General features: G+C 38.3%; 1 protein-coding gene across 2 annotated transcripts in view; it reads right to left on the reverse strand.

Annotated features, from left to right (window-relative positions):
* Nucleotides 1-21,835, reverse strand: part of LOC124797989 (peptidylprolyl isomerase domain and WD repeat-containing protein 1) — a 120,638-nt gene that overhangs the window by 76,367 nt on the left and 22,436 nt on the right. For both annotated transcript variants that reach the window (XM_047261168.1, XM_047261169.1), the window contains exon 5: nucleotides 11,928-12,015. In XM_047261168.1, coding sequence (XP_047117124.1) covers nucleotides 11,928-12,015 — 88 coding nt within the window. The remainder of the gene's footprint in view (nucleotides 1-11,927; nucleotides 12,016-21,835) is intronic.

The following is a 21,835-nucleotide window of genomic DNA, read 5'->3' on the forward strand; positions in this document are numbered from 1 at the left end:
ACACTGTCATTTATCAACCAATAAAGTCATCAGAAGATCAAAACAAACTGAAAAATGATTTAGAAAAAATATCTGAATGGTGCGAAAAGTGGCAGTTGACCCTAAATAACGAAAAGTGTGAGGTCATCCACATGAGTACTAAAAGGAACTCATTAAACTTCGGTTACACGATAAATCAGTCTAATCTAAAAGTCATAAATTCAACTAAATACTTAGGTATTACAATTACGAACAACTTAAATTGGAAAGAACACATAGAAAATGTTGTGGGGAAGGCTAATCAAAGGCTGCGTTTTATTGGCAGGACACTTAGAAAATGTAACAGACCTACTAAGGAGACTGCCTACACTACGCTTGTCCGTCCTCTTTTAAAATACTGCTGCGTGGTGTGGTATCCTTACCAGGTAGGACTGAAGGAGTACATCGAAAAAGTTCAAAGAAAAGCAGCACGTTTTGTATTATCGCGAAATATGGGAGAGAGTGTCACAGAAATGATACAGGATTTGAGCTGGAAATCATTAAAAGAAAGGCGTTTTTCGTTGTGACGGAATCTTCTCACGAAACTCCGATCACCAACTTTCTCCTCCGAATGCAAAAATATTTTGTTGACACTGGCCTACATAGGGAAGAATGATCACCACAATAAAGTAAGGGAAATCAGAGCTCGTACAGAAAGATATAGGTGTTCATTCTTTCCGCGCGCTATACGGGATTGGAATAATAGAGAATTGTGAAGGTGGTTCAATGAACCCTCTGCCAGGCACTTAAATGTGATTTGCAGAGTATCCATGTAGATGTAGATATATTGCCCAGGAGCACTGAAAGTAATGATGGATCAAATAATGAATTTGAAGCAAAGTATACTAGTACTATAAGAAATTAGATGGATGGGAAATGGAGTTTTAGAAAAGAAATATATTCTATAGCTGCAGTGAAAGAAATCATGAGCTGGGGACAGGATTTGTTGTACATCATCAATTAAAGCATCTGGTAATAGGGTTTACACCCATTAGTGCAAGATTATCAACACTCAGGAAAAAGGGGAAATTCTTTAACTATTCCACAATTAATGCCCATGCACCACCAGAAGAATCCAAAGAAGAAGAGAATGAATGAATCTTTGGAAAGAGCATATGATGAGTGCCAAGGGCGCGATATTAAAATAATAGCTGGAAACCTAAACACTCAGGTGGGGAAAGAACAGATTTATAGACCAATAATTGGCCCCCACAGCAAACATGTAACAAGTAATGAGAACGGAACAAGGCTTATACTGTTTACAGCATCTAGAAATATGGTAATAGGATCAACACTGTTCCCACATAAAGAAATACATAAGGAAACATGGACCTCACTGGATGGAAACACAGTAAACTAGATCCACCATGTGTTGATAGATGTGAGACACAAATCGGACCTGTTGAATGTGAGGAGTCTCAGAGCCCCAAACATAGATACAGATCATTTTCTGGTGAGGGCGAGGATAACTAATGCAACGAAAGGAGTGCAACTCAGGGCACAGAAACATAACATAACATAACAGCTTTAGAATCAGTGGAAGTTAGAGAACAGTATCAGGAGAAGATAACTCAGATTCTGGAAAACAATGGACAATATAACAACATCGAAGATCAGTGGGAAGTGATAAAAAAGATGGTGGAGACATCGGCAAGAGAGATACTTGGAACTGAGACAAGACGAGTAGGACCATCATAGTTTGAAATTTATTTATTTATTGATACTGAATGCGAAATAGCAACTGAAGAAAAGAACGAAGCATACAGAAGGAGACTGCGATCACACTGTGCGAGGAGAATAGTAGAAGCATACAAATAAAAATGGAGGACTGAAAAGAGGACTCACCAAAGAAAAAAGAGAGAATGGATGAAAGCAAGTGGCAAAGAAATAGAGCTCATGAGAAGCAAAAACGAAATAAGAAAATTCTATAGAGAAGTGAATGCAGCACGGAAGCCTTTTGGTAGTAAAACAAGCTTAATAAAAGATGAGATAGGGAATATAATAAGTGAAGAGAATGGAATATGTGAAAGATGGTGCAGGTATTTTGATAGTCTTCTCAACCCTAGAATAACTATACCAGGGAATCCAATAGAAACTAATGGGGAAGAGGACCCAGACAACACTGTCCCCACCAAATATAGAAGAAGTGAAATCTGCCAGGAAGAAATTGAAAAACAACAAGGTGGCAGAGAGAGATGGTATTCCAGCGGAACTGTTTAAGCAAGGAATCAGAGAGCTGGAACGAAGCCTTCTGAAAATGGTCATCAGAATGGAAGAGGAGAAAATGCCCCAACAATGGAAAGAGGGTATCATATGTCCCATATATAAGAAAGGAGATCAGATGGAGTGTGGCAATTACAGATGGATCACACTACTTAATATGGGATGTAAAATATTCTCTAATACACTATTCGACAGAATCCTCCCAATCTTACAGAGGGAGATGGGACTGTACCAATGCGGATTTCTTCCCGGGAAGTCAACTATAGATCAAATATTCACCTTAAGACAAATCCTGGAAAAAAACAAACGAATATGGGGTTGGCACGCATCACCTCTTTATTGATTTCAAAGCAGCTTGTGATAGTTATATAGGGCTCTAGATGAACTGGGAATCTCGAGAAAGTTGGTAAGGCTGGTGAGAATGACAATGAGCGAAACACAAGGTAGTATAAGAATAGGAGGAATGATGTCATATACATTGAGTATTAAAAATGGAGTGCAACAAGGGGATGCACTGGCATGTCTTCTCTTTAATGCCGCCCTGGAGAGGGTGATGCGGATGCAAACCTTCTGAATAGGGGAATGATCTTCTATAGATCAGCGCAAATACTGGCCTATGTGGATGACATAGATATCGTAGCAAGAACCCAAAAAGCAATGGAAGACATTTACGGCTCTCTAACAGGCTAGTAGGAACATAGGGTTAATTATTAATGAACAAAAAACAAAATATTTGGCAACTGGAAAAGCACTTAGAGAAAATATGCCAATTGTATTAACAATGGGCAATTATACATTTGAGAGAGTTGAACATTACAAGTACCTGGTCTTGACAGTTACCCATCTAAATGATACCTCCTATGAAATTAAGCAGAGATTAATACTAGCCAATAGAGCCTACTTTGCCCTAACAAGATTTCTATCCTCAACGCTCCTGACTCGTACCACTAAATTAACTATGTATAAATCACTTACATGACCAGTGCTTACATATTCCTCTGAAACCTGGACATTAACAACTAAAGATATGGAAATGCCGGATGCATTTGAAAGAAAGGTACTTAGATGAATTATAGGCCCAATCTGTGAAAGAGGACGATGAAGGAGGAGATACAACCATGAGTTGTATATAATATATAAAGACCAATCCATCAGAAGGATAGTGAAATCATCCAGACTGAGGTGGGCAGGTCACATGGCTCACATGAATTATACAGAAGTACCGAAAAGAATATTACAAGGAATGCCAGGAGGGCAAAGAGGACGTGGTCGACCAAGAGCTAGATGGGAAGATGGAGTAATCGAAGATCTTAGGAAGATGGGCTATAGAAACTGCAAAGTATTGGCAAAGGACTGAGAGAAATGGAAGGAAATTATAGAAGAGGCCAAGGCTCATCATGAGCTGTAGAGCCAAGAAAGAAGAAGAAGATGTAGTTAAATAGAGATGCTACTGAGAAAGATGATAGCTTTAGAATAATGATAAAAAATTTGTGTTTAGGTTTATATCCAGACTGATGGCACGAAATTAAACATGTTACTGTAAAACAACTTAAAGACAAGTACCACAGTGCTGATCTAAGTGAAGCAGGTAAGTGTATATAGATTGATGAAATTCTCAGTAACAGTGATAATGATGTCTGAATTAATTTAATGGAAGTGTGTCAAGGCAATGAAAATGGTGAGAACAATAATGATTTTAGAGGCTTTACTTTTTAAGAGATGGAAGATGACCTGTCATACAAGGATGTTATGACTGATAAATGTACTGAAGTTTGTTGTCCTTTCATAAAGGTCAGAAAACGATCATGGGAAGGCAGTTGTCTTGTTGACATAGGCAGCCAAATTTCAGGAGTATCTTAATCCTTAAGTAAAAAATTAAAACATAGTGAGGACTATGTAGAATTACCTGTAATTAGGATACGGTTTATTGGTGCAACTGGGAAACATAGCAAAGTGGTTAAAAGTCAGGTTTAATAACTTTTGCAACTAAGTGAGTGACTTTTATGCATGGATGTTTAATAATTCAAGATCTCTATGAGGATCTTACCCTTGGCATGGCTTGGATAATTAGTGTGAATACAGATTTTGATTGGGTAGGGCAGAAGTTGATTATCAATGCACCTGATGGAGATTGTATTTGTAGTGTTTTTACAAAGTCAGCTATATCTTTTGAGGAGAATAAAGTGAATAGCATACAATGTTTAAAATATAGTGGATTTGTACTCAAAGATATGCCAGAATTTAAACAACTAAGATTTCAGAAGCAAAAGGATTAACTGATAATCAGAAACAGGCATTGGAATCTTTGTTATGGGAGTATAGTAATGTGTTAAGTAATATTCCATGTAGAGTGAGAGGTTATCAGTGTACTTTGCAGCTAAAACCACATCAACCATTTTTCATAAAGCCATATTTTGTAGCAATAGCTAAGAGAATGGCAGTTGAGAAAGAGTTCCATAAGATGGAAACATGTGATATCATCGAGGGAAGTGTTAGCCCATGTAACAACCCATTAGTCATTGTTTCCAAAAGAGATGGAAGAGTAAGATCGGTTCTCAATTCTATGCATTTAAACGAGTATTTGTACAGAGAAACAGATCAACCTGAAAACAATGATGAACTTTTACACAAATTTAAAAATATTCAGATTACATCGAGTTCAAATTTAGCATCTGGATTTCATCAGGTACCTTTAGCTCCTGAATCTCGCGAATATATTGCCTTTCTTTACAGTGGCAGATGTTACCAATACTGTGTAGCACCTTTTGGTTTGAGCTCACCTGTAGCTGACTTTAAAAGAGCATTTGATTATGTACTTGGCCAAGATCTGGTAGGAAAATTTATTGTTTATGTGGATGATATTTTGGAAAACTTGACAAAGTTGGGAAGAGCGTTTGGAGTTGTTGAAGCAGGCACATGAAAAATTTTGGCAAGGAGGTATGATTCTGAAACTCAAAAAATGTAAATTTGCTGTCCCTGAACTAAAATTCTTAGGTCATGTGATTACTGGGGAAGGAATCTTGGCAGATCATGATAAAATTAAAGCAATCTCAGATTTTCCAGTACCACACAGTAGGAAACACTTTATGTCTTTTTACAGTTTATATACATTTTATTGAAAATTTGTGACTGGATAAAGTTTGACAGCATCCTGTGTAAGCAATTTACTTAAAAAGAACACTAATTCGGTTTGGACTCAAGAACGTAAGCAAGCATTTGAAAACATTAAGAAAGAATAGAATAATCAAAATTTGTTACACAGACCATATTTTAGCCTACCATTTTGTTATGGTTTGGGAGCAGAGCTATTTCAAGAAAAAGAAGTTAATGGGGAAATCATGCAACACAATTGGCTCTGCAAGTAGAATGCTGTTAAAACATGAGAAATCTTACACAGTTACAGAAAAGGAGTTATTTGCTTTTTAATGGACCTTTACTATATTCAGAACCTATTTGTTAGGACATAAAGTAATTGTATATTCAGACCAGAAAGCACTAAGCTACCTACAAGAATGTAGACTATATCACAGGAGGCTTACCAGATGGGAAATGTATTTGCAACAATTTGATTATGAAATTATACAGGGTGAAGCAAAATCCATGCACTCGGGCTTCGCAGTGCGACACCTCGCACGCCAGCGATATAAAAATGTCTCTCCCAAAATTTTGTCTGGCCAGTACATCTGGCAGAAAAAAGATGTTAAGAGTGACAATCTGGAACACTGTAACCACATGTATGGTGACTACCTCTGTCAGCACATATTTGATGTACCGTGAAGTTGGTGCAGTGTATAAAGTTTCGGGTTAACGTGCAGGAAGTCAAGGGTTCGATTCTGGGTTGAGGCATAAGTTTTTTGTTTGGTAAATGTAGTCCAGGTGGTACAGTATCTGGCACCTTAATCATCAATAATGATTGCAGCTGGTCCTCTAGAAAACATTTGCACTCACATACTACAATCATAGAAATGCAGTCCTTTCCACGTCATGGGCATGAATTTATTTGCACCACTTCATCTACACGTTTTCTTTGTACCTTCCTCCAATAGTCCCATAGACTAGTAGCAACTATTATTCTTGCCTCGTTCAGGTCCATTACATTTTGTTAAGGCCTTACATTACCAGTAGAACTAGCAACTTGATTTGCGAATAACGTCCAAACTTGGATACTATTTGTATGTGTTATCACCATGGTCCCACCAATTATGCCTTTCAACATTAAGTCTGGTAACCACATGCTGTTTAGTACATATCTCAATGCATTATTATTATTATTATTATTATTATTATTATTATTATTTTCTATCAATAGGATTGTGGAAACATTACGTCTATTACCGTTAGGGAAACAGTGCAATTCGAAACCAAACATTTCACAATTACTGGTGTCAGGATGAATCATGCAGAACAATATCTGTCAGAACGGTAATGTACATTAGGTGGAACAGCGCACAGGACTGACGGCGTGTTTATACTGTATGTGCTGTCCACCAGACAGGGACTAGTTGTGAGAGGAGTAACGCACCCATGACAGACTCCAATGTACATGCGTACACATATCGAATTTTCTAATTGTAAAGTTCTAAATCAGTGTGGCAGACATATGGCATAGACAAACGATGTATATGTGGATAAGCTTCTGGTCCTTGGTGCATCTGATAACCGGGCTGGTGTTGCCACTCTTGAATATGCTGCTAGATATCGTCGTCGACACCATCCAGAAAAAATGTGTTTTGTCGTATGGAGCTGCACCTTAAGGAGTCAGGTTGTCTACTTCCACCATTGCGTGACAGAGGTTGACTACGGAATTGCTGTATCCCAGCTACTGAGGAAGCTATTCTGGAGGTCATACACCAAGAACCTCAGCGAAGTACATGTAGCGTAGCAAGGCAGCTGCGTGTCTTGCAAAGCTCGGTCGTTAACATACTGCATGAGCATGGGCTGCACGTCTATCATCATGCTTTCACGCAACACCTGCATCCTGCACATGTTCATCAGAGAATGCAATTCTGTGAATGGTTCCAAGAACGGGAGCCAACGATGACTCTGTGAACACCGTAATTTGGTCAGATGAATCAGGATTCACTCGTGTGGGTGTCTTCAGTATGCACAATGCCCACCATTGGTGTGAGGTTAACTCTAACATCACCCACAACCGGGGATACAGAGTTCGCTTTGGTATCAATGTCTGGGCCAGAATATTGGGTGCGGCCCCATTTCTTCTGGACTGGACAGTTAGGTAGTCCAAGTCCATCTTCACAGGTGGTTGGGCCCTTTATATTGCCTGACAGGTTGACTGCAGGAAAGTATCATGCATTCCTCTCAAACTATTTGCCTGATGTGCTGGAAGATTTTCCACTGCATGTTCGGCAGAGGATATGGTTCCAATGTGATGGTGCACCTCTACACTCTGGAATTAATGTGCAACAGTATTTGGACAGAACATTTCCAGGGAAATGGCTTGGGCGTGGAGGTCCAGTTGTATGGCCCTCACTTTCAGCTGACCTAAACCCCTGGATGCATGCTGCTCTTGTTACTGTGGATGCACCTTTGGTGCGAAGGGTACAGAGCTGTATGAACCAGCGAATTGCACAGTGTTTGGACATGGAGGGAGGTCGCTTTGAACACCTGTTGTTCTGAGGACAACTTATTCTGCTGTGAAGGTCATGCAGTCATTAATATGGACATTATTGTTGTCATTGGTAGCTAATGTGTGACGTCTGAATGCTCATATTACATGTAGTATAAATGATAAGTAGAACCTGTGTTATTGTACTGTTCTGGGATCTCTAGCATTTCAAAACTGATATTGTTTTTGTAGTTATTCTCTCCTATGACAGGCAATTTGTTTCAACTGTCTATTTCTTATTTGTCTAACCACGTATTAGTTATGTTCAGCATTAAAAATGTTGTAAATTTAGGATACGTGTGACCTAAGAAATGTTGTATATTAAAGAATAAAACGTCAGAATGAAATTAGCAAATAAAAAAAAAAATGCGCCCCAACCCAGGATCGAACCGTCGACCTCCTGCATACTAACCCAAAACTTTATACACAGGACCAACTGCACAGTGCAACCAATATGTGCTGATAGGGGTAGTCACCATACATGTGGTTACAGTGTTGCCAGATTGTCTCTCTTTAACGTCCTTTTCTGCCGAATGTACTCGCTAGACGAAGTTTTGGGAGAGACATTTTTTATCACTGGCATGTGGGGAGTCGCGCTGCGAAGCCCAAGTGTGCAAACTTTGCTTCATCCTGTATATATTAAAGGTGCAGACAATTTTGTTGCAGATGCCTTGTCAAGGATGCCATTGGGTGGCAGTAATGAAAATGTTGATCAAAATGAGGAAAAAGAGTTTTAAAGCAGATATATGAAGGGTATACATGATGAGAATATTATTAGGGCAATGTGTAACAAAATTAGAAGGAACCAAAACCGTGATTCAAACTGGAGGTTTGTGAATAGTTGTTTAGGCAAAAGAGGTAATGAAAAATTGGACAGGTATTGTAACAAAGGAACACTTTCCAGGAGAACTCATGTGGCTTCTGATGAGTGGAAGTTGTGTTGGCCAGAGGAAGAAGCTGGAAAGTTGGTTAAGTATATACATGAGAGTTACATGACACTGTGGTATTCAAATGTGTACAAAAGCTACAAGAAAATGTTTATTTCTACAATATGGCTACAAAGATTAGGAAAGAACTATCTACTTGTGACAGGTGCCAGAGAGTCAAGGTAAGTAACAGAACTTGTCAAGGTGAGATACAAAATAAAACACCTGAGAAACCTATGCACTTACTTGCTATGGATTTTTATGGAAGTTTACCAAAAAGTAAAAATGGTTATTGTTGTATTTTTGTTATGGCTGATGTTTTCTCCAAGTATATAAATTACATCTTGTCAGAAAAGCTGCAAGTACAGAGATTATTGCAAAAACAGAAAAAACTACTTTAGAAACACAGGAAAACCTACAGTATCCTGTCAGGCAATCGATCACGGTTTGTATCTAAGTGTTGGAAGCCATTCACAGAAATATATGGAATTAGACACATTTTAATTTCAGTTTATAATCCTTCATCCAATCCAGCAGAGAGAGATATATGTACGAAATTAATCATTTACATTGCACATACACTCTACTTGGTGTGAATATATCAGTGATTTTGAAGATGTAATGAATAGTTTGCAACACAGGTACACAAGATTCTCACCTTTCAACATTATGTTTCACAGTAAACCAGCAAATCTTATCCCTGAATTAGTAGATTATCCACCATGTACTGTCATGTTTGCTCAAGAATGTGAAGCAGATGTGAGAGAAACCATGAAAAAGCAGGAAGACATAAAAAATAAAAGACATGATAATAGGGTCAAAATTGCTAAGTTCAACATCAGAGATTATGTTCTTGTTAAATCACATGAGAAATCTAAAATGTTAATATCTGATTTAAAAAAGTTTTTTGATATCTATATTGGTCCATTTGAGGTCACTGAGAACCCACATCCCAATGGCTATTGATTGATTTATCCTAAATCTAATAGGCTTCTTGGGATAAGAAATGTTGCCTATTGAAACCACACAAACAAAAAAGTAAAGATAGCTAATGAAAAGGATTCTTACTGGAATATTGCAGAAACAAAATGATTTCTACCATATGTAAAGAACTTTGTAGTTACAGTTCTTCTTGACATTTTTTTCTTTTTTTAATGTGGTAAATTCTTATTTTTGCTTGTGATGTGTTACTTCTCTATTGGTTGAAAATAAATCATGATTTGTATTTTATTATGTTCTTTTGTGAGAAGTACTTAGTTTATTTTTTTACAGATTTATTTTTCAATGTTTAGAGTTTTTGACCATTTATTCAGTTCTTAATATAACTTTCTTTGTGGTATATAATGGATTAGTACCTGTGTCACCTCCATGTTAATTTTGATACCGCACCGAAGACATAAAAACCAAATACCCACTGGTACATAGCTATGTGAAAATGTTTAAATGTCAATGTCTATAAACACTTAATGTAATTACAATGATGATTATGGACTTTTCAAAGAAGATACACAGTTAATTGTATGTTATTTATAAAATGTATGTTCCAAAGATAGTTTTGCATAAACAGATCAATATGTGGTAGTAATTTCTTTGCTACATGTTGTTAGAGGTAAATCTTTGTTCTTTTGTGCAGTTGATTGCACAAGTTTGCAGTGCGAGGACAGAGAACGTGTTATGTGTGTTTTACTGATTTGTGTTGTGAAGTGAAATGACTGGAAATTTATGTGTAATAGTCCACCAGATTTCTCATTATTATTGAAACAGCAACTCGATCATCCTCTAGATGATTACAGAAAGATAACCCACAGAAAGCAAATGTTTAATGAGCCTTCAACACACAACAAAAAAGAGCAACAAAAAATTGAATATTTTTATTAGTAACAGAACTGGTTATTTAAATTTTACTGCCTCTGTCACTCACTGCAGTGTGTCACTATCTCAGCATGGCAAGTGCTGTGAAAATGTGACCAGCCACCCCCATAACTTACTCTGAAAATTAATAAATCAACTTTGAGCAATAAAATGATCTTGCAATGACTTCAAATGATGGTTCAAAAGCTATAATGTTTGCTGACAACACAAGCATACTAGCCAAGAGTCAACACTCAGTATTACCAAACACAGCTAAGAGGCAGCTGAACAGGCCTGCAACTGGTACACAGCAAACAGTTTAAGTCTTGACCTCACAAAGACTCATACAATGCAATTTTAAACAAGCAACAAGAATAAATGGCCTGCTAGCAACAGTAGACATTAGTGGCCATACACTAAATGAAACACCCTGTGTAATAAAATACCTTGGGGCCAACTGGACAACAGATTGACATGAAGCCTACACACAGGTAAATTAACCAAGAAGGTCAATTCAACATATAATATGTAGGCATATATAGCAAATGGTCATCTCATTAAAAATCGGAGTATCCTGATGTGCCATCTATAAAAACATTTAAAATGCAAAATAACTGGCTCTTAGGGCAGAGACTAACTGTGTATTACACAGCTTGCTGTTAATAAGTAGCCCACTGCAAACTGGCGACAAGCTTGTTGGAGAAATGTTTCCTGCTATGGACTCACAAATGTAAATTTTGATTAATTCTTAACATTTGTACCAAACAGATTTTGGCTATGTAAGTATATAGTTAACTAACAGAATTCTGTGTGATGTTACATGAATGTTTTGTTTGATGTCTTAGACAAAAACAGTAGCTGAGTAGCATAAAACAAAGAGAAATGTGAGGTGATTAGCATTAGTTATCATGTGTTGTTAGTGTACTTTAATGAAATAGCTTGCAGTGGTTGCTTCTGTTAATGTACAACTTGACTCATTCCAAGTCCCTGAAGGCTTTGTGACTTATGGAATACAATACAATTTATTTGTTTGTTTGTGTGTGTGTGTGTGTGTGTGTTGTGTGTGTGTGTGTGTTTTCTGGTGTTCTCTGACTTGTTGCACCTAGAAGCATTGCATGAGCTCCTGATGACTACATGACAAGTCATGCAGTTACTCTCTAAATACTAAACTGCCTGTTTTAGGCTAAGTTACCACTAACCTAATAGGAAACAATAAAAGTTCAACATTTCCAGACACCATCATGTCCTAAATGAGAAAAAAGAACAAAAACGATTTCACTCACACAGCAAGAGCTGAAATTGCATCACCTGGGCAATGGATCCATTCACAGCACAGTGGAGTGTAGTCAAGACGCATCATGTTTATCATATCTAAAACAACAAGAATGACCAGTTATACTACATATTGTGTTTTAAAGACAGAAATAAGCCTTATGAGAGTACAGTATACAGAGAGTAAAAAATCTAAACAGAGAAGTCTTAATGTGGACAGAAATCTAAAAACTGCATGATAGTGACCCCTTTGTAATATTCAGCTTATAATCTAATTTATCCTTAAAAAGATGGCACATTACTGAACTTTGATGCAGTTTTTTCACACAAATGATGTCTATGCCTAATAAGAGTAATCTAATGCAGAACTAGAATCTACTATAGGCTGACTGCAAATCTAATAAAAAAAGAGCTCTAATTTAACTCCTTTTACAGTCACACTTAATGAGTGGAAATATAATGGTGGTTTAATTATGCTCTCAATAATACTTTGTCAAAATGACTAGTCTTGCTGATTTACAAGTCTATTGAGGGGCATTACCTAAACAGTGATGAAATTCCTCTTGGAAATAAAAACAAAATTATATGTAGACACAACAGAATTATTCAGAAACTGACAGAAAACAATGGTTCAAATAATAAAAAGACAGATGCTTAATCTGTTAAAACTGTGGTTCCTTCTGCTAGCAAATGATAATTGTGAATTGTGTTTTATTCATCTCATGACATACATTTGCAATTCATTTCGTTTGCAAACAGGAGACATGTCAAAAATTTACAATGATTTTTACATTAGATTGTGGGGAATGAGACTATAAATAGGTAGAGGGGCAGGCAAAGACACAGGCACCTAAATAGTTTTGTTTCTTACAACACGTTCCACTAAGTTAAAAGACTGCTCTTGTTCCAAATTTTAACATTTATGTCACCTTTCTGGCCTAAAAGTCTGCTGCTGTCACATGATAAATTGACATTTTTCTGTCTACACTGTTGGGAAAAAAATCACAACACCAAAAAATAATTAACATAAAGTAATGAAATGTTGTGAATACATTTGTCTAGATAACATATGTAAGATCTTTATTTATTTGTAATTTCTGCTACCAGTCACTTTTTCATTTTTCTATATGTATGAAATACTTTTACAACTTGGATGGTTGAAGCATAATTATTTTCGCCCATAATAGCTACGTTTGTGAACTGTGACTGTGTGGGATAATTATTTATTTGTAATTTCTGCTACCAGTCACTTTTTATTTATTTATTTTTACAAATAAATAATTATCCCACAGAGTCACAGTTCACAAATGTAGCCATTACGGCCAAAAATAAATACAGATGTAAGAGATTAGCATTGCAAGATCACTGGTTAATGTAAGCACAAAATAGGCCACTGCAAATGCGAAATACTGGTACATTAATAACTGGTGTAACCATCAGAATGTTGAATGCAAGCATATATGCGTGCATGCTTGTACAGATGCCGGATGTCAGTTTGGGGGATGGAGTTCCATGCCTGTTGCACTTGGTCGGTCAACACAGGGACAATTAATGCTGTTTGTGGATGAGACTGGAGTTGTTGTCTGATAATGTCCCATATGAGCTCCACTGTAGACAGATCTGGTGATCGAGCAGGCCAAGGCAACATGTTGACACTATGTAGTAGAGCACGTTGGGTTACAACAGCAGTATGCAGGCAGCCGTTACTCTGTTGGAAAACACTCCCTGGAATGCTGTTTGTGAGTGGCACCACAACAGATCGAACCACCTGACTGATGTACAAATTTTCAGTCATGGTACACGGAATAACCACAAGAGTGCTCCTGTTGTCATACAAAATCACACCCAGACTGTAACTCCAAGTGCAGATCCAGTGTGTCCAGCATGCAGACAGGCTGGTTGCAGAGGCCCTCAATTGGCCTCCATCTAACCAGTACACGGCCATCACTGGCATCAAGGGAGAACCAGATTTCATCAGAAAACACGACAGACCTCCACCCTGCCCTTGCTTGACACCACTGAAGTCACAAATGGTGGTAGTTTAGGGTCAGTGGAACGCATGCTACAGGGCATCTGGCTCAGAGCTGTCCTTGAAATAACTGATTTGTAACAGTTTTTTGGGACACTGTGGTGCCAACTGCTGCACAAATTGCTGCTGCAGATGTGGTAGGATACACTGAGTGCCACATGGCCGCCCGAAGCCCAGTCTTCTTGTGACCGTACATTCTCATGACTCCTGCTGCCTTCAGTTAAGTACAGTGGTTACTTTCCTGCAAGTACTTTCTGCAATATCATGGAGGGAAGAACATCCAGCTTCTCATGGTCCTGATCTCGTTCAAACTCAGTGGGTTGTTGTTAATGATATCTTTGTCAGCTTAAAAGCATTCTTGACGAACATCAATTCACCATGTCCAATCTCAGAAGGTAACTAATGGTCACAATTGTTACAGACTGTATTTAAAGCATACATGATTTGAATCCTCGTGGTACTACTTGCGCACTCTTATGCAATTGGTGCAAAATTTTAATAATCATCTTTCAGACATACAAACACGCCTAACAGCTTTCATTTATGTCGTACAACTCTTTCTTGGTGTTAAAATTCTTTTCCACCAATGTATTTGATTTTAGTTTCAGTTTAATTTCAGACAAACTTTTCCTCATGAAGATATACAATATTTCAATCATCAGACATTTGGCTGCATGTTTGTATCACAAAAGACAAGAGAGGCAAAAAAAATCAAAATCAGTCTTATGAAATCAATGTCAGGGATCTACATATGCCAAGTAAATGAGGGAGGAAGATACCTTCAGCATAATGTGTTCTCCATATTGAAATGACTGCCAAGACACATATTTTCAAACTAAGAGTAGCATAACGCAAATCTGGCAAAGGATACATGATATTATGTATGTAAAATTAATATTGTATGGAGGATATTCTCATCAATATTATGTATGTAAAATTAATATTGTATGGAGGATATTCTCATCAATCTCAGACAGCAGAAGTCAGTCATTCAGAAAGGAATGGGTCCAAAGGAACAGTTCCCTAAAGTGATCGGAAAGCTTCTGGAAAGACTTCGAAAGAACGGCCATTCACCATTTCCATCAGGTCGGTCTCATTCCTACCGCAGTCCATTTCTGCTGTATCTGTTTCCCAATTTGCTCTCATTCTTTATCCCAGCCTCACTCTAATTCTTCTTTGGGTGGTCATTCATTCCTCATTCCAGCTCCAACATTATTTGTTCAGCTGCACTTCCTTTCATTCATAATGGTCACCTGTTCTTGTTCAATTTGAAGCTATTCTCAAACCACTGATTTCTTCTTCTTCAGTCCCAGAACTGGTGAGGGAGCTGTCAGAGAGGATCATCTCTTCCTCTTGTAATCCCTCAGAAATCAACGTCTTCTTAGCTACCTTCTTGGCGTGTCTCGCAATTCGAGACCAGTTATGTGAGATAACTCAAGTAGTTGAGAAAACTGGTCTGCAACAAGTTCAGAAGTCAAACTGAATTTGAGCATCTTATATTAGAATTTTGCCCAAGTGTGTGGGATCCATACCAAATAGGACTAACAGGGGATACTGAACATGAATAAAGAAGGATATCATGAATGTTCACACAATCGTTTTAACTTAACATGATGGAATGGCTCAGAAACCTGAATTGGCAGACACTTGAAGACAGACACCAGAAGTAATGTTAACCAAATGGCGTACCAAGGTAGTGACTGATAAGCACGCATTGGAACAACAGGAGATGATGTGTAGTGAGTGCCAACTATGACAAAATCTTTTGACTGTCAGTAGTGGCAGTAAGCAGGGAGGTGTTAAGGAGGCATAATGACACTGTCCCACAAGGCCACGAACTTGTGGGCAGTCAAGGAGCAGATCCAGTGAAGCAAGGCCACCCAGAGTGGCTGATATGCATCCAGTGGCTGCGTTCCTGTCAAAGGAATGAGAAACACTGTGTGATGGGTAACAGCAGTGGTAGGCATTGTGGTAAAAAGCATAGGCTTGAGGCAGTTGGTGATAAGTCTGAAGCCCGGGGTCGAAATGCCATCAGAACCTAAGTGTACACCAGTGGACGAATACCAGTGCGGTGTCACATGGACACGAGCCCCGAGCACGTGAAAATAGGTGCCTGTGACTGCAGTGTTGATTATGGCAACCTGCAGGCCACAAATTGATATGGCTTGCACCTCCAGATACTGTGGCAGCTACAGGAGGCTGGGCAGCAAACAGCTCAGCGACTCTTCTATAGACAAAAAGGCCCAAGCTAATGCAGAGGCTGTACCTGGCCTGCGAAACGTATCTGCAAGTGTGGTGGCCCAATAAACAGGGATATATACTACAACATCAATTACAACTTGAAAGCATTCTTACAAAGTTTCAAGAACCAATATTATGTGAAGAATCTGCAATATACTTCAGCTACCTACATATCACTTCTATATGGGCTGCGAAAACAAGATTACACTAAGTGCACACAGAAGTATTTAAAGCAACTATTTGTCACACACCTCATATGTGACAGGAACGTTAAGAAACTCTAACATGGGGTTTGTTGAGAAGCACCTTCACCCATGCACTTGACAGTGATTTGTAGAGTATAGGTGCATTTGTAGACAGACTAAAATATGTCATCATTAGGCTTCTCTACAAGATATGTAACTTAGCATTTGAGGGTTGTCTCACCTTGTCCTCAAAACTGGAGGGTACTTCTCATCCTACTAGTTTTAGTTGGCTGCCCTTCCATGTCAGATTTTCCCAGTCTATTTCACTTTCTTCCCTGAGAAAGGAACGAACAGTTCCAACAGTCAGGAATGGGTTTTTATCTGTTTTAAGTGTTTTTACCCCAGTGATGGTATTTCACCTCCTGGTCAGCCACTATACCTCCTTGAAATTTTAAATTATCAATACATCTTGATACACTTTATAACATAAGTCTTTCCTGTGCAGGGGTAGTCGTGAGCTTATACAAGGGGAAAAGCAGCTGTATTGCACATGATAAGCAAAGGTGCAGCTTTTTTCTGTGTTCGTGCCTTACTAACAGTGGAAGAGAACAAACAAAAACATGCTGGTCAAAAGAATTTATATGCTGAAGAGGCTGTACTAAGTTACATTTTGCATCAAGTGTAAGAAAAGTAAGGATCACCTTTCAGGGCCCACATATCTCTCAGGATGTTTAAAACTCAGAATGATACCACTCACTCAAAAAGAAAATTAGGCAGAAAAAATATGCCTATTAAACACTGTTTTTGTAGGAAAGGCTGTTGTAAACCACCTTGAGCAAGGTTAGGTTGCCGGTGGTAGACTGATGCTCCGTGAAGGCGTAGTGGGAGTGGCTAGGACATTCCTGATAACCAGTATCTACACCAGTTGGCAGTTGATCACTTGCTCTAAGATCTCCCCTACATAGTACATTTAAGAGACTTTTTAATAACTGCTGGTTGAACTTTTTTTTTAAAAAAAAAAAAAAAAAAAAAAAAAGAAAAAAAAAAATGCTGATGGAAAGCCAACAATGGAATTCTGACATAGTCTTTTCTGAAGATGAAATCAAACAATGGAAAATCCAGGATCGAATCTCTATTCTGATGAAGGCCTATTTTGCTGGAAGCTTTGTTTGGCAGTCTTTTTGTTGTGCCTATTTATGACATCATCATCTCTGCTATATGGTGAGTAGTAATTTTTCTGAAGATGATGATAACCAAATATTTAATGAAACAATTTGAAGCTTGTCGTCAAGTTAATCTTTTACAAAAGAACATCCAACATAAACCTCCACATAACATTTGATATTTTTCACCCTTGGAGTACTTGCCGCGGGGCCTGCGGACATTGTTTGCCAATAAAGTGGGCTTTCCCGTGGGCCCTGCAAATGGCATTTGCTGCGCAGCCTAGGCAGTACCCGAGTCCTAATGAAGGCTTTTACCGCAGCCAGTTCCACTGCCTGTGGGCCTGCGGACGTCAATAGCCGCTCAGTGCTGCATTCCGGCCCGTCGCAAATTCTTTTGTGCCGTGCACTTCCTGGGATGGATGTAACCTATTTATTGTTCTGTGCTGCTGTCCCTGTTATCTGGGAAACACTCTGCTACAGATTTCGCAGTTTCTGTTCGACATTTGTGCTAGCTGATTCATGTGATCTTCTGCATTCTGCTTTTGTGGTGTCGTTTAGCCACCTGCCGTTTCATGGCACAGCGGAGTCGTTGCACTGACAAAGAGATACTTGAGATACTGACAAGGAGTGACAGTGACAGTGGCATCTTCAAAGAATGTAGTGATGATGAAGATTCATCAGAAGAATCTCGTAGTAATACACCTCCACGTACTTCACCTAGTAGAGCTTGCCAGGACAGTGCTTCTTCAGCTTCTGAAAGTGAAGCCACATCGATCTGTAAAATGCTACGCCTTAGTGAGAATGAGAAATTTGATTGGAAAAAATGTGATTTCAGTCCAGCACTTCATGCATTTGATGACTAATCTTCAGGACATAATTGCCAACTAGCACCTGATTCAAGCGTTCTATCCTTTTTCATGCTATTTCTATCAGAAGATCTGTTGAAATTTATAGCACCTGAAATGAACCAATTTTTCACTTTCACCAAGGCAAATACGTAGGAATCAGTTCATTCTTGACTATCCACCTGGAAAGGTACAATTTTTGAGGAAATGTATAGCTTCATTGATATTTGACTTCTCATGGCTAGTGTTACAAAGTTGAGAATAAAGGAATATTGGTCCAGAGATGTACTTCTGATTACTCCAATTTTTGGTGAAGTTATGTCCTGTGACCATTTTATGTTACTTTTGAGAATGCTGCATTTTAGTGACAACTCGATCAATCGTGGAGATGACAGTTTGTTTAAAATTAGGAAAATAACTGATACAGTTCATGTGGCTTTCCGCAGTGCATTTAATCCATACAGAAGACTCTGTGTCGATGATAGCCTGTTATTGTTCAAAGGTCGCTTATCTTTTAAACAATACATTCCTTCGAAACGAAGTAGATTTGGAATCAAAACATTCATGTTGTGCAACTGTAAAACTAGATACATCTTGGATTTCATTTTATACACATGCACAACAACAGAAATTGAAGTCCATAATTTGGGGAAATCTGGTGATATTGTGGCAACACTAATGGAGCCATCCCTTGAACGTGGACATACCATGTATGTCGACAATTGGTATACAAGTCCAGCCTTGTTCCTCTGGCTTCACAACCAGAGAACAGTAGCATGCGGTACTGTACATAGGAACAGGCGCAACTTTCCAAAATTACAAAAGAAATTGAAACAAGGAGAAGTTGAGTTTATGTCAACTGACGCACTGCTTGCCATCAAGTGGTGCAACAAGAGAGAAATGTTCATGCTGACTACCTGCAACACTACAGAAATGCGTGACATGTAAAAGTCAAACAGGATGACTGTCGAAAAAGTAATGAAGCCCTCACTCTTCACAGATCAGTGACAGGGAACAAAATATCATTAGCAGATTTTCATTTATGTCTGGCACAAGAACTTGTGGAAAAATTTGCTACAGAACAGAGAAGAGATAGGAAAGGATGATGCCCTGATGATGAGAATCCTCTTCGCTTTACTGGGAGGCACTTTCCACATGTCATTCCAAGTGACCACAAGTGACCAGCCCAAGAAACATGACTATGGCGTAGATGTGCAGTCTGCTCGAAACAGAATGTGCGTTGAGAAACGAAATATGAATGCAAAACATGCAATGTACCTTTGTGCATTGACACGTTTCGAAACATACCACACAAAGAAGAACTTTTAGCCAAGTTGCTACAGGTGGAAGATGAAATAAAGTCCTTACCTCTGAAAAAAATTACTTAAAAATTTTTAAAAAAAATAAAAATAATTACAAAAATTAAAAAAAAAAAAAAATTTTAACTTCGCCATTGACAGTCCAAAGCCTGGATGAGAAAAAAGGGTGGGAAATACAACTGCGAAAAAAAAAAAAAAAAATCACTGAATTATCTGAGCCTGAAGAGCCTCTCCAGATGAATTATTTTGCTGACAAACACATTATGTATGAACATGTGAAACATCCAGTCTGTGCTGACAAACACAGGCTGGATGCTTCAAAAGTTCATACATAAGGTGCAAAAATAAAAACTTAGTACAAATTTATGTATTCTTCCATAACTTCTTGGTAGAAGTTAAACCTTAAACTTAGTGGAAATATCATTAATTAAACAAAAAATTCTAGCATTATTATTACTACAAAATTGTAGCCTGGGTTGCAGTAAAAGATATTTATTTAAGAGGCGACTAGTTTCGGGTGAAGCCCGTTTTCAAACCACCATGTAAAACAAAGATTGTGACAACCACATTATAGCTGTTAATAAAACCATAGCAGATGGATCACTATCGATATTCTATAGTTTTATTAACAGCTATAATGTGTTTGTCACATTCCTTTTTGACATGGTTGTTTGACATGGTTGTTTGAAAATGAGCTTTGCTCGAAACTAGTCGCCGCTTAAATAAATATCTTTTACCGCAATCTGTGCTACAATTTTCTGCTAATATTCAATAACTGATTGCTGTCCTATCTTTTCCAGGACACTGGATTTGTGAAAAATTCTAGGCCTACACTTGGAAAGGGCGTCTCGCCACACGTTGGTCAGTTGCACACACTCGCCTGTTTCTGAAGCACAAAAGGTCATTAGGAATTAAAGGTGACATTTAGTTAGATTAGGTAGTTTAGAAACTTGAGTATTTCTTATCTAATTCTTAAACAAAAGTTGTTTATTTCTACTCAACAATAACAATTGTGTCCCATATAAAAAGAATTCAGAAATGTTGAATTTTTTATTTTGAAGTTTCCTTGGGGATAATTTATTGGGTTAATGCTCTCCAAATATAGCGATTAGCTTCAAAAGTGCATCTCAGCATCCAGACGGTTGTTTGCGGGCGAATTAGCTAGTACAGAAGAACATCAACGTTGGGTCATTACGTATTCTACAGCATTTACATCATAAGTTGCATACAAAAATCTGATAATTAAGTATATACCAAATAAAACACAGATGCATACTGAGACCTTATGACGATTCTTAAGAACTAATTGCAAATGAAAGAAAGCCTTTGATGAGGAGTTACATGTTAGCAGCGTAAGCAGTTTCAGTGTACATTAGGTCTATAGAGCAATTCATCTCCAGATTCAAAGCTGGAATAAGTATCCAGATATCCTGCGTTTATTTGTAACATTGGCGATCAAACTAACTGCGAGACTGTCACGACCGCTGTGGTTCCAGAAATACTAAGGCCAGGGCGAGGACGCCGGAGCAGAGAGCTCAGGCACACAAAACAGTCCACAGAAGTGGCTGCCAGTGCAGGTACATAGGTACATGGACTAGGCGGCCCCAAGGGCAGCTTGACGTGGCCAGCCGCACGCGCCGGTGCAACACTCAAAGGGTTAACAGCAGTTTCTTCAAACACTCAATGTAAACAAACTACTCAAAAACCTCTGAGCTGTTCCAGCCATAATAATAACAAGTGACAAATTTTAAAACAATTGTCATGTCACATCCCAATAGTGCCAGTGGTCAAAAGGTGACATTGATATTAATTCCCTGTAAACTCTTACCCTGGCAGATCCAGGCAATTATCATCAAATATCTACTCTTGTAATACATACAGAGGGTCTCACTGTGGCCTTCACAGACTGTAATTACCCCCTCACCTTGTATGAAAACAGATCTTCCGTGTCTTATCTCTCCAGTCACCCACCACCTTCCAAAGTCCCACTGTTTGGCCACAGAGGAGCATTCCCATGACTCAGTAGCAAGTAGGACTGGTACAACTGAATCACATTCTGCACCTGGGTTTTGACCATCTCTCGCCGTGCCTTGAAATGAAGAATGTCACTATCCTTCCATCCCCTCCCACTGTGGTA

This window comes from Schistocerca piceifrons, chromosome 5, assembly GCF_021461385.2.
Source record: "Schistocerca piceifrons isolate TAMUIC-IGC-003096 chromosome 5, iqSchPice1.1, whole genome shotgun sequence".
Classification (NCBI taxonomy): domain Eukaryota; kingdom Metazoa; phylum Arthropoda; class Insecta; order Orthoptera; family Acrididae; genus Schistocerca; species Schistocerca piceifrons.